Genomic DNA, 13,312 nt, shown 5'->3' on the forward strand with positions numbered 1-13,312 from the left:
TCGGCACGAGAGCCAATTTGACCAGAGTTGAATGACCTCAATTGACAAAATTCGTGACCCAATTGATAACCAAGCACATCAAGACAATAATGATTTCCAGTGTGCCGATGACGTCGTTTTTAGATGAATCCGTACGTGGTTGTCGAAATGAACGCCTCATGGCCTCGCGTTACGGCGTGCGAACATGAATAAATCGGTTATCGAAAAAAATAGATTACGCAGTGCTCCGAATGACTCTTGGAGAATGAAATGTTCCAGTTGGAATTATACTTGTGTTTGCGCTATGTACATACACAGAAGATACAAAAAACAAGTGTACTTGTGGAAATGAATAATAATCAAATGAAAACGTGTTTTAAATTTAATACCAAGCTTTTCAGAATTAAAACTGAACGGAATTGTGAAATCGTCACTTCAGTAAATTAAATAAAAAGTATAATATTTATTAGAATTGCCTATTTAAAAATAAAGTTTATTTATTTATTTTTAATTTCAAGCTCGTGGTATTGAATGGTTTCGTCGTTGCTGTTTCGATCGATTTGATTCGTCTCCATTTCACACCGCTCATGCGCACATCGCACACCCTGTAACTCAGCTGAACTCAGGTTTGATATGATGACTGACTGTCAGCAATTGGGGGATCGACAATTGTGTTTGCGGGGAGTTGTTATAACGAACTATATTTTGTCGTAAATTGACCATTATCTCTATCCGGGGCCCTTTGGGAAAAAGGCTCGTTGTCTGTTTCTTTGAGAATGCTTACATGTATACTATTTCGTTCGCAACCGCCAAGAAATATGGTTTTACAGGCGTTTTGTTAAATCCCGCCTGTAATATTAACTGCCGCTCCCTTACCTAATTAGATTAAAATAAACAAACCCCAGTGAGTAAATAAACAAAGAAGCCCCGCCTTATCCGGTCACGTCACGTTTTTAATTTCGTTACCTAGGTGACCGATGTGACGTCAAGATAGGGTCATTCATAAAGTGTAGCATCACATGGCAGTGCCCTGTTTGATTGGTTGCTTATATCCGAAGTGACGGGCCTCTTTTATGAATGATTCCAGTGCATGTATTTTTCCAATATTTTCGGATCCGACAGACATTTACAATTTTGTCACTACAATGGTTATATATTTTAATCGATTGAATTAGGGATGATTTTCACTCTGTTCGCTGATGTGAAATCTTTTAGCTGATTAGCATAACATAAGCTCGATTCGTTGGTACATTGATTTCAATAAATATCCCTCCGCAGTCATTGTGACAATTATTTAAACATTCTAGCCACTTGTTTTATACATTAACTCAAGAAAATGAGTCCAAATATTATTTTTTTAAGATAACGGTGCACCTGAAGTTAATATCGTTAAGTATTAACTTGTTACACGCCAAAGTCTCCAGGGACTATGTTTCGGGCGACATGTATCCATAGTTAGTGGTGCTATGGCGCCTTACCCATTTCCTCTGATTCAGTGTACTCGCTGAGGGTATGGACGTTTCGAACGTTTTATACCACCCTTTTTTTAATTAACAGATTATGTACCAGGACTATAACAACAATTCAAATATGTGAATCAACGGGAGTATATGTATTAACCCGGTTTATGATGGCGGGAAAGCATATTGATGAGTAAGTAGCTGTTTTTTGTCGAGGTCACTCCGAGTTTGGAGGGCTGTATATAAGTTGACGTGTTCTGTGCTTCGTTTTGAAGTTTCATCACTGAATGTCTTGATGATCGGACTAGATTCTCTCACCCCATGTCACAGTGTTACTCGCCAGTCGTCTTAGTCGATACCGTTACCAGAAGGTGAACCGGATACGATGTGGGGTGTTGTCAGTTCTCTATCTAGCCTCGGTTCTGTCAGGGTTGCGATGTACCATACCAAGACAGTCCCACATTCGTTTCATTCATAAAAATATACCCTTGTGTCGTTTTATCTATATGTTGAATCGTTAAATTGATTGTATTGCCGTGTCGAACAATTGGACATCACTGAAAGGGCTCACATGGTCAAGGCTGGTGCCTTCCCGTTGTGATGATAAATGACCACATATTGGCGAAGGATTCACCTATACTATTTATTATAAACCAACCTATGTAGCTCAGTAGCTATTTCAAAACAAGGTCACCAGTTGTCTAATCATATGTGTGCGGTTGGCAGCAAATCGTCCAGGATTGATTCTACTTACATTCGTATGTGTAATATTACGAATTATTCAAAACTGTCATAATCAATATTTTGACGTACGTGTACATGTGTTTGTTGTTACCCCCCGGAAGAATCAACGTGCATCCCTTATCGGGGGCCTCACTGTTGTCCGTCTGGCATGGCCTCATTGACCAGGTCATTCCAGCAAAGTGTATTGTGGTCAGTGGCATAAACTAACCGAAGCTGTTTATCACCATCGACAGGATTAGAATATCTCAAGCTGTTTATAAGATCATGGTATTATTCTGTATGTATAAACTTGGAGTTTGTAAATGCTATACTTTGGAAATACATTCATGTATTATCCATAACCATATTTTTCACTGACTGCTGACATTTCATCCAATGTCCTACATGTAAAGGGAATGGCACTAAGGAACTTGATGCTACTTTGATGACATGTGAGAAGATAATGTAACTCCTAATGTGTGACTTCATTTCCATTACAGTTTCAGTTGTCTTTTCATCCTGTGATGGAACATGTGCAACTAATATCTGTAGGGCACATGCTACTTTTTAAGATTATGCATTTTTCTGCTATTGATAGTCATTACTATTTCCATGCATTATAAAATTGTGTATTTATTTTTGCAAGGGCTAGTTGTCATACTAGTTTGAACTAAAAATAGGATACAACATGCTGTGGAACCATGATTATTCTATTTTCATTGAAGCCTTTAAGTTACTGACTTGCTCAAATATAAACATTGCAAATTAACTTTTTTACTTCAAGTCATGTCAGTTTCGTTGAGGGCTTCTCCTACCTTTAGTGCATCTCTTCTTTGATTTAATGTAGTGAAATGATTCAATTACCACTGCTGCAAATAGTTTAATTTTGCCAGCGACTTATTTTCATGATTCACAAAAAATGTGTGTTCACAAAATGTTTAGGGTATTCTTTAGTCCCAAGGAATGTTCTCTAAGTAGGAACATTTTGTGTAGTAAAAATCACTGTTTTACCCAAGTCTGAATTCCTTATTGGTTATATGAATAGTATGCACTATAACTTTTTGTTGCATGATGGTTGGTGTATTTGAACCATAGTACTGAATATTCAGTGATTTAATACAGTGTTTCTTTCCTCAACTCTATTACTGTATATAGTATTTTCAACTATTGATATTCCTTGAAGCATTTACTTCTGTTGTCTTGATGGAATTGCATGTCTCAATGTGATTATTCCAATTGATTCGATTTTCTTTCATATTTACTAAATTTTCAGTTTCATAATAATATTATTTAAATACCTTATAAAATACAAGCCTATGATTAATGGTGTTGAAGAGGACAACATTTTATGAAAGTTTCTGTTACTGTCACTGCTACCGATTGTGATTGCGCCTTGCAAAGTAGAAGTGGTTTACAGTATGCTGCTTGAATGTTTGTGGAATGTTGATGTGCATGTACTGTATTGCTCTAGTACTAGCAAATAAGCTTGCATAAATAGCAGAGGTGTGTCTTTGCTCAATATGAGTCGTATTTTAATGATCCAGTATACAATAAATGCTTTTCAAATTGTACTTGTAATAGGGATATGCTGTATTTGCATGTGATTTTACTTTTACACTTTGATTAGAGTCCATAACGTAAAGTAAGGTAATCTCACATTTGCCAAAACAAGAAACACAAGGCACAACACAAGTATCACCTTTTGTCTCATTTTTATGCATTTTTGTCTCATTTTTTTTTGGAACCAAATGGTCACAATTCCCGATTGGTTGCAGGGTTGCTCAAAAATTTTATTTGATATTTTTATGACTTTCAAAGGAATGGAATGGAGTTGTAGATGTTTTGCTGATGTGGTAGTGCGCGCACACACACACACACGCACACGCACACGCACACGCACACACACACACACACACAGAATAGTATACTGAAAATGATCTCTCATAGAGGTGATTCTTTTCTTTATTTTCTTTTAGCCTGAGTGGTCAATGAACCTTCATCTACAATTGATCTTTATCAATTTATTTTAAAATGTTCAAAGTCTCCTGTGATGGTTAGCTTCTGGTTGTTCAACTGATTTGGTTGGCTATCATGATGATGTGTGAATAGAATACTTATAATTGTTGATGTCTAAGTTGCTTGTTTTATTCCATACCTACCATATGTAGATTTTTTTTTTTTTAGTTTTATATCTACGTGGGGTAATCAAATTAAATTTTTTTTTAAATGATTTTTGCCTAACATTTAACAAAAGTTTTATAACCTGTCTATGCTTTAACATGACTGAAAATGCAAAAACTATTGATTTTCACAGTCAGATTTTGTCTCACAACTTAAATCAGTGGAAGGGATGTTTTGATGTTAAATTAGCTGCTGTGTGAACACTTGAAGGTTAAGTTCTGCTCTTGGCTAATGTCTTCAAGATAAGAAAAAACTGGATACACCTTCATCTAAAAGTAAGGTGAGCCTGAGGTAGTAAGGTTTTCTGGAATCAGAGACCTTGGTAAATAAATAATTGGGGGATGTATCTGCTCGACTGTCCTTAAAAAAACGCACTTTCTACCTTGTGGTAGACTGTTTGAAAGAGTTTGTGTACAATGTGATACCCACGCAGGATATCTGCTTGTATTGATGACAGCCAGTGTCTTTTGCCCAGTTACTCAATAACGTTAAAAGTGAAATAAAATCACTCTCCCCCCTGTAAATCCACTCTACATAGTTGATTATTTATTCTCTTTGGAGACGTGTTAGGTGGACTTTTACAGGTGTGATGTATTTTGTATCTGCATGTCATTATTCATACCCCACCAAATCCCTATTGCTATTAACACCATCATGTTAATTAATCACGTTAAGTTAGAACACACCTGTTTTTCCTCAACAGGAAAAATACAAATTATTACATCAATATCGCCACAATTTCTCTCTATTTTTGTATGATCCCATATATTTGTTTGGACATATTTATAGGAACTGAGTCGTTTACCAAAGCTCTGGGGGCAAGGAAACCATTATGGTCAAAGGGCAACTGAAATATTTGGGTCATGCTGTGTCCATCATTTAGCCAACTAGGCTGACCTCCCTGAAAATGCTTGAGTGATAATATTGTTCTTTCATGTATGTCTTTTCCAATATGTTGACAGTACATTAATTAAAAAAAAGAAAACTTTAAAACAAATATTTTCTAAAAAATTACTAAAACTCAAAAACTTTTGGGTGGTTTTTTCTCGTATTTTGTGCTAGAAATTCATTTGTGGGCCGATTGATGGTATTGCTACCTCTGACTTGTCACATTGAATACAATTTAAGCCAACCACTGGGGTAAAGTCAGGGATATTGTTACTAGAAGTATTCATCGTAATTTATGCTGTAATGGTATGCATGTATTGGTACCCCATTCAGTAATATGCTAATTCGGTCTGCTAATAAGTTTTGGATTTCAATTGGCTTTTGCTCTGAAAATGCATAGTGGGCAACTTTTGAAAGTTGATGGGAAACAGAAACTGTCTGAAACCTGATTCTATAATCCCACTCATCATTTTGAAAGCTGGACACTGCTAGATTAGGTTTGTAACTGAATGCTAGAATCTGAATACTGTAAAGGGGGTAATTATTTACTGGGTTTTAATTTAGCTTATTTCGCTGACTGGAAAATGCGCTAAATTAAAACACAGTGAATATGTAAAATTTAGCATAGAACACATTATCTAAATGACGAAACCGTGAATTTAAAACCCACTGAATATGCCTGAAATGGTAAATCAGTGAAATTTAAACCCAGTGAAAATTAGTCATTTTACAGTATTCACTTGTCCAAAAAACAAAGGAGTATGGAAAATATTTAAATATCTATTTCTATATTGGCTGTACTTTACTACCTTTGGCATATCTCTCTTTTTCTCACTAAAGTCTACACAAATCACTATTGGTAATCATATGTACACTATATGAATATAACAAATGATGATATAGCCCACATTCATAATATATAATTTTGTTTTTTTCATCTTTTGATATGTGACACTGTTCATAACATGGAACGGTATAGACATAGACATCTGTGATGAGAATCATAACTCTGTTTACATCAGTGATCTTATAATATCAGTACATGGATTGAAAGTAGTCAAGGTTAGGTTCAAACTTGTAATGACCAGAATTTTTATGGAATCGTAACTTATTTTAATATTCACCTGTTCAAGTTTAACCAATCATTGTTTTACTTCGCTTTATAGAGGCACATTTTAAATTTTGTACAAAAAAAGTTTTTAATTTATTTTTAAGTAGAGGCCATGAAAATTTGCTGGTCTGGTACCTCAGACTAGCACAGTGTCCATCACTGCACTGCCACTGTTTTTTTTGCACTGCCAAGTTTAATTCTTCACTAAATCTGACAGTGACGGTTTTAAGTATACAACTGGAAAGAAGTTTAGTTTTTGTATATTTATGACAAACATTGCCTGTATTAAAATTTAAAAAAATGTAAAGTTGTTTTGGCTTTGGATTGCTCTTTGACTAACTACTTGAAATTGGGGACACCCTGGTGTTCAGTATTTACTTTGAGCAAAGTTTCTACTTTGAATAATGTTTATTTATTTGACTCACATGTACAGAGTGCACAGGTTTGATAAACATAACTGTTTTATGGTTTCCTGCTGCAGGAACTTTCCATTCTTGTGTCTGCAGGCCTAATAGATAAAGCATGGCTGCTTTTAAGATTGAAATTTGGTTAGTAGAGGTGTGTCATGAAGTTGTTTAGCTAAAGACAGTTGATTGGTTGTTGAGGGGTACCTTGTACTTTGGTGTCGTTTGTCACTGTCTGATTACCATTGAATGAGACTTGATTCGGAAGTGGGGTTGATATCAGTGTATGGCTATGATGGCCTGCAAATCATGCTGATAAGGATATCTTTAATTTGTTTTCAAGATAGGCTTTCCAAATGTTTAAGAGTTTCCTTTTGACAATTAGTTTGCCTAATGTCATTGTGTAAAAAAATTTGGTCTACATTATAAGCATATATTAGCAGTTCATTGGTGGACAAATATGCACTCTATGTTATACATCCTTTCTAGTATTTTATAGTCATTGAAATAAACAATATTAAAACTTTTTTTTGTATGAATGTAAAACTAGGTAAGTGATGTTACAGAAGAATCTGCTTGTTGGGTATGCCCATACAAAAATAAATGTTGTCGTAATCAGACTGTGGTCAGATGTAGCCAGTCATGTTTCTGTCTTCATGTACAATCTGTGGTGTTATCTTGATAAGGTCATGACAGTAAGGTTAGTTGCAGACATGTGGTATTGCCCCAGTCATCTCGCTGCAAACTAACATTCTCCAATTCAACACTGATTATCATATAATATTTTATTTGTGGCAAAGATTTGATGGGATTTTCTTTCCTTGAAATTTGGCGGTCACAATCATCTCAGTGAAAATCACATTGTCTAATTGTGATGACCACATATATAAGGAGTAGAAGAGTTGTTATTTCATTAAAGGGTAGTTAATCACCAGAACTTTGATTTGGTTATTTTGTGTGTGCATGTGTGTTTTTTCAAATGATTTTTTTAAAACTAATATGTTCTGTCAGCTTTTTTTAGTAAAATATGACATTGCGAAGGATGGTTAAAAATGTTCACATGAAATTAACTGTGATCATAGAAATAGTAATTTAAAAAATAAGAAATTAGGAAATCCACAATGTGTGGTTTCTGCTACCAAAAACTGTCCTAGTTTTATCACTTTTTGATTGATAATATTGCTAGATTTTGACCCACTTTATTTTTGCCATCCTGCCTGTCGTCTGATACCAATATGGACAATATCAATACAGTCTGGGTTTATATGTCAGTGTAATGCATTGTGGGAGATGCAGTAGAGGTTAAAGGTCAAGCAGATAATACAGCATGAATTTATTCCGGTTACCAAAGCAATAATTAACTCGGAGCAAACTTTATACATCCAATGCTCACTAGCATCACAGTAACATGTCACAAAGTCTAGTGTAAAGTCGTTAAATAATACAAATAACACAGCGTTTACAGCCTTACAGATAATAGTATTCCTGGTAAAAACTTTTTTGACTTTAACATCAGCTTTCTCCATGGTTCAGTTAATTCCTTTTTAAAAATACTTTTTTTCCCATGTGGTATTCAATGTGGCATTGCCCTTTCTTGATTTTGGTTATTTGCAAATAGAACTGCCATCAATACATATAGAGCATTTTGCCATGGAAACCATACATTGTATATTGTGTGTTTGGGAGTACATGAGCTGTGACTTTCTGTGACTATTTTTCTTTGGCATTATGGGAATGTAATGTGCTGTGCAGATGTCATCAACCAGGACTGTTCAATGACAAGTGTATTACATTTGTATGATGTAGAAATCGGTCAGTAGCCGCTCAAAACTGTCACCTACTTTGAATAAAATACTGGCTCATTTCATGGTTATTTTTGCAGTAAAAAACAACAAATATACACGTGTACAGTTAATACTGGTGGCCTCTTCAATATATTTGGGATTACTTACATATCCATTTTTTCTCATACTTGAAAATGAAAATACATCATTGTTATTGGTGAAAGTATTTTGGTCAGTAGTTTTGACCCCTGGCGTTAAAGTCAATCACTTCTTCTTGTTCAACCGAAGGTAAGATTTTATTTATCAGTGCCACATGGTCAATGTTGATTAGAACTTCACCAAACTTAAATATAAACAATTATGCAATCATGATTCTTCATTCATGGCTAATAAATACTTTATTTGACAATCCCGTTTTGGCACCTATTAGTTGCTAGGTTACTACTACTGTTCTGTATTGCTACTGAAACATACATACTTCCTGTGTTTTTCTAGAAAAAAACTGCAAGAGGGAGAGCGCTGTAAGTCAGCGGCGCCACCAAATGGGGGAGATAGGGTTCTCCCTACTAGGGTGTGGAGTTTTTGATAATTCTAGGTTAAAATGGAGCATTCTATGGCTACATTGGGGCCAAAATTACTATCAGACTGTGGCCACATGTGCACCCCAGGGTAGGGGGGCGCATGGCCTTGGCGTGAGGACGCTGCGCCCCTGTTCCCTTGTTTAAAAGAATCCCTGTACTTCTGTCTGTAGTCACATGCTTGACCAATTTTTCAAACTTGAATGTAACCATACATGGCACTGCCGCATGGCGTTAACAATCGTCATCTCATCATCATTTCTTTCATTCAAAATAGATGACATATCTGCCTTTGTGTTAAGTACAAAGTAAACTTTTGTCACAGAATAAAACATATTTATTTTAAAATTTGTCATCAGGACTGTTTTTTCCAATGAAAAATGAAGTTCAAGTGGCCCAAAATTGTGCAAAATTTTAGCGGGAAAAATTATGTCATTTAGAATGTTAAGCAAATATGTAGTCTCTATGGAAACAAAAATTATGAGTAATAATAGATTCTTGTAATGATATTGTCTGGTGTTATGTCATATACTCATTATCTTAATTTTGTTGATTATTTAAACTTTTCAGTCAAGAAAAATCAATTTTGGTGGAAATAAAGCAATCTACAGTTTTTCTGAACTGTTGTAGTCAGATGTGGGTCATCGTCCAGCTGTCTTAATAACACATGATATCCACAATTTTCAATGCTAAAACAAAAATAATTAGAACTATTTGAATAAATGACCTGGCTGTTTATTGAACCCATTATTTTTTGAGTGTTAAGAGAAATAACTGAATTGCCTCGTATAGGATTATGGCCTATCAGCACTTGCCTAGATGTATACACACAAACATGCAAACGATTTTATAATGACTTGTTACTGACAATAAATTTCAAACATTTTTCTAAATTGGTTTAAAAAAAAATCAAATAGTTTATATTTATTTTAACATGATGTAGTCACAAAAATGGATACTACCATAAAATCTGTATTAGAAGCAGCATCCATCATTTTAAATATTTGAGAACCAAAAATTCATCATTTCTTATTTGTGGAGATAGAAGCCTAGCCTAATAGAAGCCGCATCCCCTGTGTTGTATTGTACCATTTTAATAGAAGCCGCAGCTTCTAATACAAATTTTACTGTAGTACACGCCCCAATACTTTTGTTACAACTTCTGTCCTCTTCATAGCACATTCTTGTGCTTTATATGCATGATGGCTGACTGGTGGCCATTTTCATCATAACACATTTACATTTATGGGGGCTGCATAACATGTGAACTATGAAGAATAATAAATATTTATTCTCAGGGCTTTTTAGCTTCATGAATAAATATAAAGGAAACAAAAGAATAGAGACGTCAATTATTAAAAAATAATCACTTTGTTCATATGCAAATTACCCATCACACTTGGACTTAAAATTGGCACAAAAAAATGCATAGTAATGAAACTTGTTTCTTTAATTCAGAAAATTCAGAAATAAACATGGTACATCTACCAACATTTAAATCTACATACATTGATATCTTTGGTATGTAATTATATACTCTTTTATATAAAATATCTTTTTGAAAAATGCAATTCTTCTTTGACTATTATCACAGATTTTTCGTCACTAAAGTGATTTACATCCCAAATTTTATTTACCCTGGAGTCTCTAAAAAAAATAACTAAAAGCCGGAAAAATTTAAAAAGTTTGGGTGAAAATTGATTGTTTTTGGCCATGACGTTTTTTCTCGCAGTATCCCAAGACTTTATTTTTGAAGGATGCAGTTAGTTTGGTTCAGATGGTTACTTTTATTCTGAGTTTGTTTTATGTCTACAAACGTTTTTTGCTGAATACAGAAATTGTTCTGTTCAAATAAAGTGTGTTTACATCAATCTCCTTTTTGAACAATTCTTGAATGGCTAATTTATAATTAAGTCTCAAATCTTGAAAATATTGTAAATGGTATGATCTAAAATTGAACTGTTTAGCATGTCTTTAATTGTAGCCATTGACATAGACACTCACAAACTGGACAACATTCACTTGAACTTGATAGTGGGTTTTTTAAATATAATTACAGTAGTTGCGACTATGATAAAAACACCAGTTCAATCATTCAATAATTTGATAACTATGTCTAAACAGCTGTATTTAGTGTGCATTTCTGTAATATATGTCTCAATATCTGTGTGTGAAATCATGTGAATGTAGTGAACAGCACAGTCGACAGATGGCTGTTATTCTGTGGCTCTTTTTTGGCACTGTCAACTGACTTTTAGTTTTCTTTTCACTTATCTGTTGTTTTCTTGTTTGGAGTTGATGTATGCCAAGGGTGCCAAGTAAGTAAATACATCCAGGACATGGTCGAAATGAGGCTTCTGAGAATCACAGGTATTACTGAAGGTCAACATCACAGTAAATTGATGCAGATTTGTAAATAATATTCAGTTTTCTACCTTTGAAGGATGAGGCCAAAAAGATGTGATTTATGTTGAAAAACACAGAATACTGGATAAGATATGTTTCAAGTAAACATTTTGCACAAATGTTACTGTAAGGGGTTCATCAATTTGAAAATAGATAAACAGCAAAAAATGACAAATTAGCAGATGACTTCATAAGGGTGTTTACAATAATATGTATAGAGGTTGGTGGCGCTATTAGGAGATCACTTTCAATTGCACATTATTTGAAGCAAGTCTCAGCAGTATTGGGGCACCAAGTTAGCAAACTTTTCAGCTTTGGTTTTGACATTTCTGCAGTCTTGTAAAACCTCAAACTTGTTTTTAAAATATTGTTTTTAGAGATGACTACATTTAATGGTGAGACAATTTAGGGTAATATTCAAATGTTAGGTCATCTGCTCCATTCAAAACCAAAGTAGTTAGCAAATTATTTAGAAAGTATGCTAACTTGCTATAAAGGCTGTAATGTAAATACAGTATTTACAACAAAGCAAATTTAGCAACAGCCAACAATATTTATAATTGGCTACCTCAAATATTCAAAAATCTTCAAATGTTATCATTATGTTATCATTAAAAAATGTTTTCTTTTGTCCATGTTTTAAAATAAATCCTGTTACTAATATTTAATGAATTAGTGTACAGCCAATAAAATTATGAAACTTAAATGCAAACATATATTACACATACAAAGTAAACAAAATTATTATGTGTTTTTAGATTTGTTGAAAGTGGCCCTCAATTTTTGTATGCTGTGGTTCTGCCATCCATCATGCAAAGTCAACTAAGTATATTTGTTTGGTGGTGGGTAATTGCAAAACCATTTATAAAAGATCTAAAAAATTGTAAACAAATATTTTTCTGAATGTCACTGATTGCCAAGATGTATTGGTGATTGGTTAAGAATGTGGGTGGTTGTCTAAAATTTGAAGGGGAGCTCATTTTTCAAGATGGCCTAATAAAGCCCATTTTCCTATTTAAGATATTTGTAACACATACAAGTACTTATGTGTTAACCTTCTGAATGCCAAAGTCAACTTTTGTGACCCTTCACAAAATAAAGAAAAATTGGTCATTTGGCTAGAAAAATTGTTGCATTGAAGGGAAACATTGAATTATACTTTTGTGTACTGTGAATCACTTATTTCATCCATGATAATTTTGTTGAAATTTGCTAAATTTTGTAACAATGTAAATATTTTGCTTAGGTAGGGGCAATCAGCGCAATATCTTGCAGTGAAAATACAGCGGTTTGTAGTACAATATATCATCATATATTGTAGTACAATATATCATCATATTCTCTGTTTTGTGATTTGACCTTCTTGTAATGTTCTTGTTCTTCACAGTCAATATGTGGCATCCATTTTGTTATACAAAATGTAAGAAGGGTCAATTTTTTCATCATATTCTGCTCTGCCATGAGAAAGACATCAATATACCAAGTTCTTAGCTGATGCAACTGAAAATACTGCTAAGGTGGCAACTGTTTTCAATGTAGGGATAAGGATGTTCTTTTACTTGCCTTTGATTGGCCAGTAAGTTTCCATTGACCTCTGACCTTACATGTGTGGTGTATGGCAAGTCTTGAGAATTCAGATTAAATCTTCATAGTAGACCAAAAGTTTACATCACAGTTGGTCTTGCACGTGGGTATTATCATATTAAGTAGTGACATTGAACTTGTCAATGAAAATGTGTTCGGTTTACAGAGGTTTTTCACATCGACTTGTGAAGAAGTGAAAAATGTTTTTCTTTTA

The 13,312-nt window shown here is 34.1% G+C and overlaps 1 protein-coding gene across 2 annotated transcripts in view; it reads left to right on the forward strand.

Moving 5' to 3' along the window:
- The first annotated feature begins 1,413 nt into the window (after positions 1–1,413).
- Positions 1,414–13,312, forward strand: part of LOC100313739 (sprouty-like protein) — a 32,724-nt gene continuing 20,825 nt past the window's right edge. Inside the window, exon 1 of one of the 2 annotated variants that reach the window (XM_078007117.2) lies at positions 1,414–1,632. In XM_078007117.2, the coding sequence (XP_077863243.1) occupies positions 1,607–1,632 (26 nt within the window). In that variant the 5' untranslated portion in view covers positions 1,414–1,606. The remainder of the gene's footprint in view (positions 1,633–13,312) is intronic. The other variant, NM_001168190.1, reaches the window with a different exon arrangement.

The sequence above is a fragment of the Saccoglossus kowalevskii genome, chromosome 2 (genome assembly GCF_978046115.1).
Source record: "Saccoglossus kowalevskii chromosome 2, keSacKowa6.1, whole genome shotgun sequence".
Lineage (NCBI taxonomy): Eukaryota > Metazoa > Hemichordata > Enteropneusta > Harrimaniidae > Saccoglossus > Saccoglossus kowalevskii.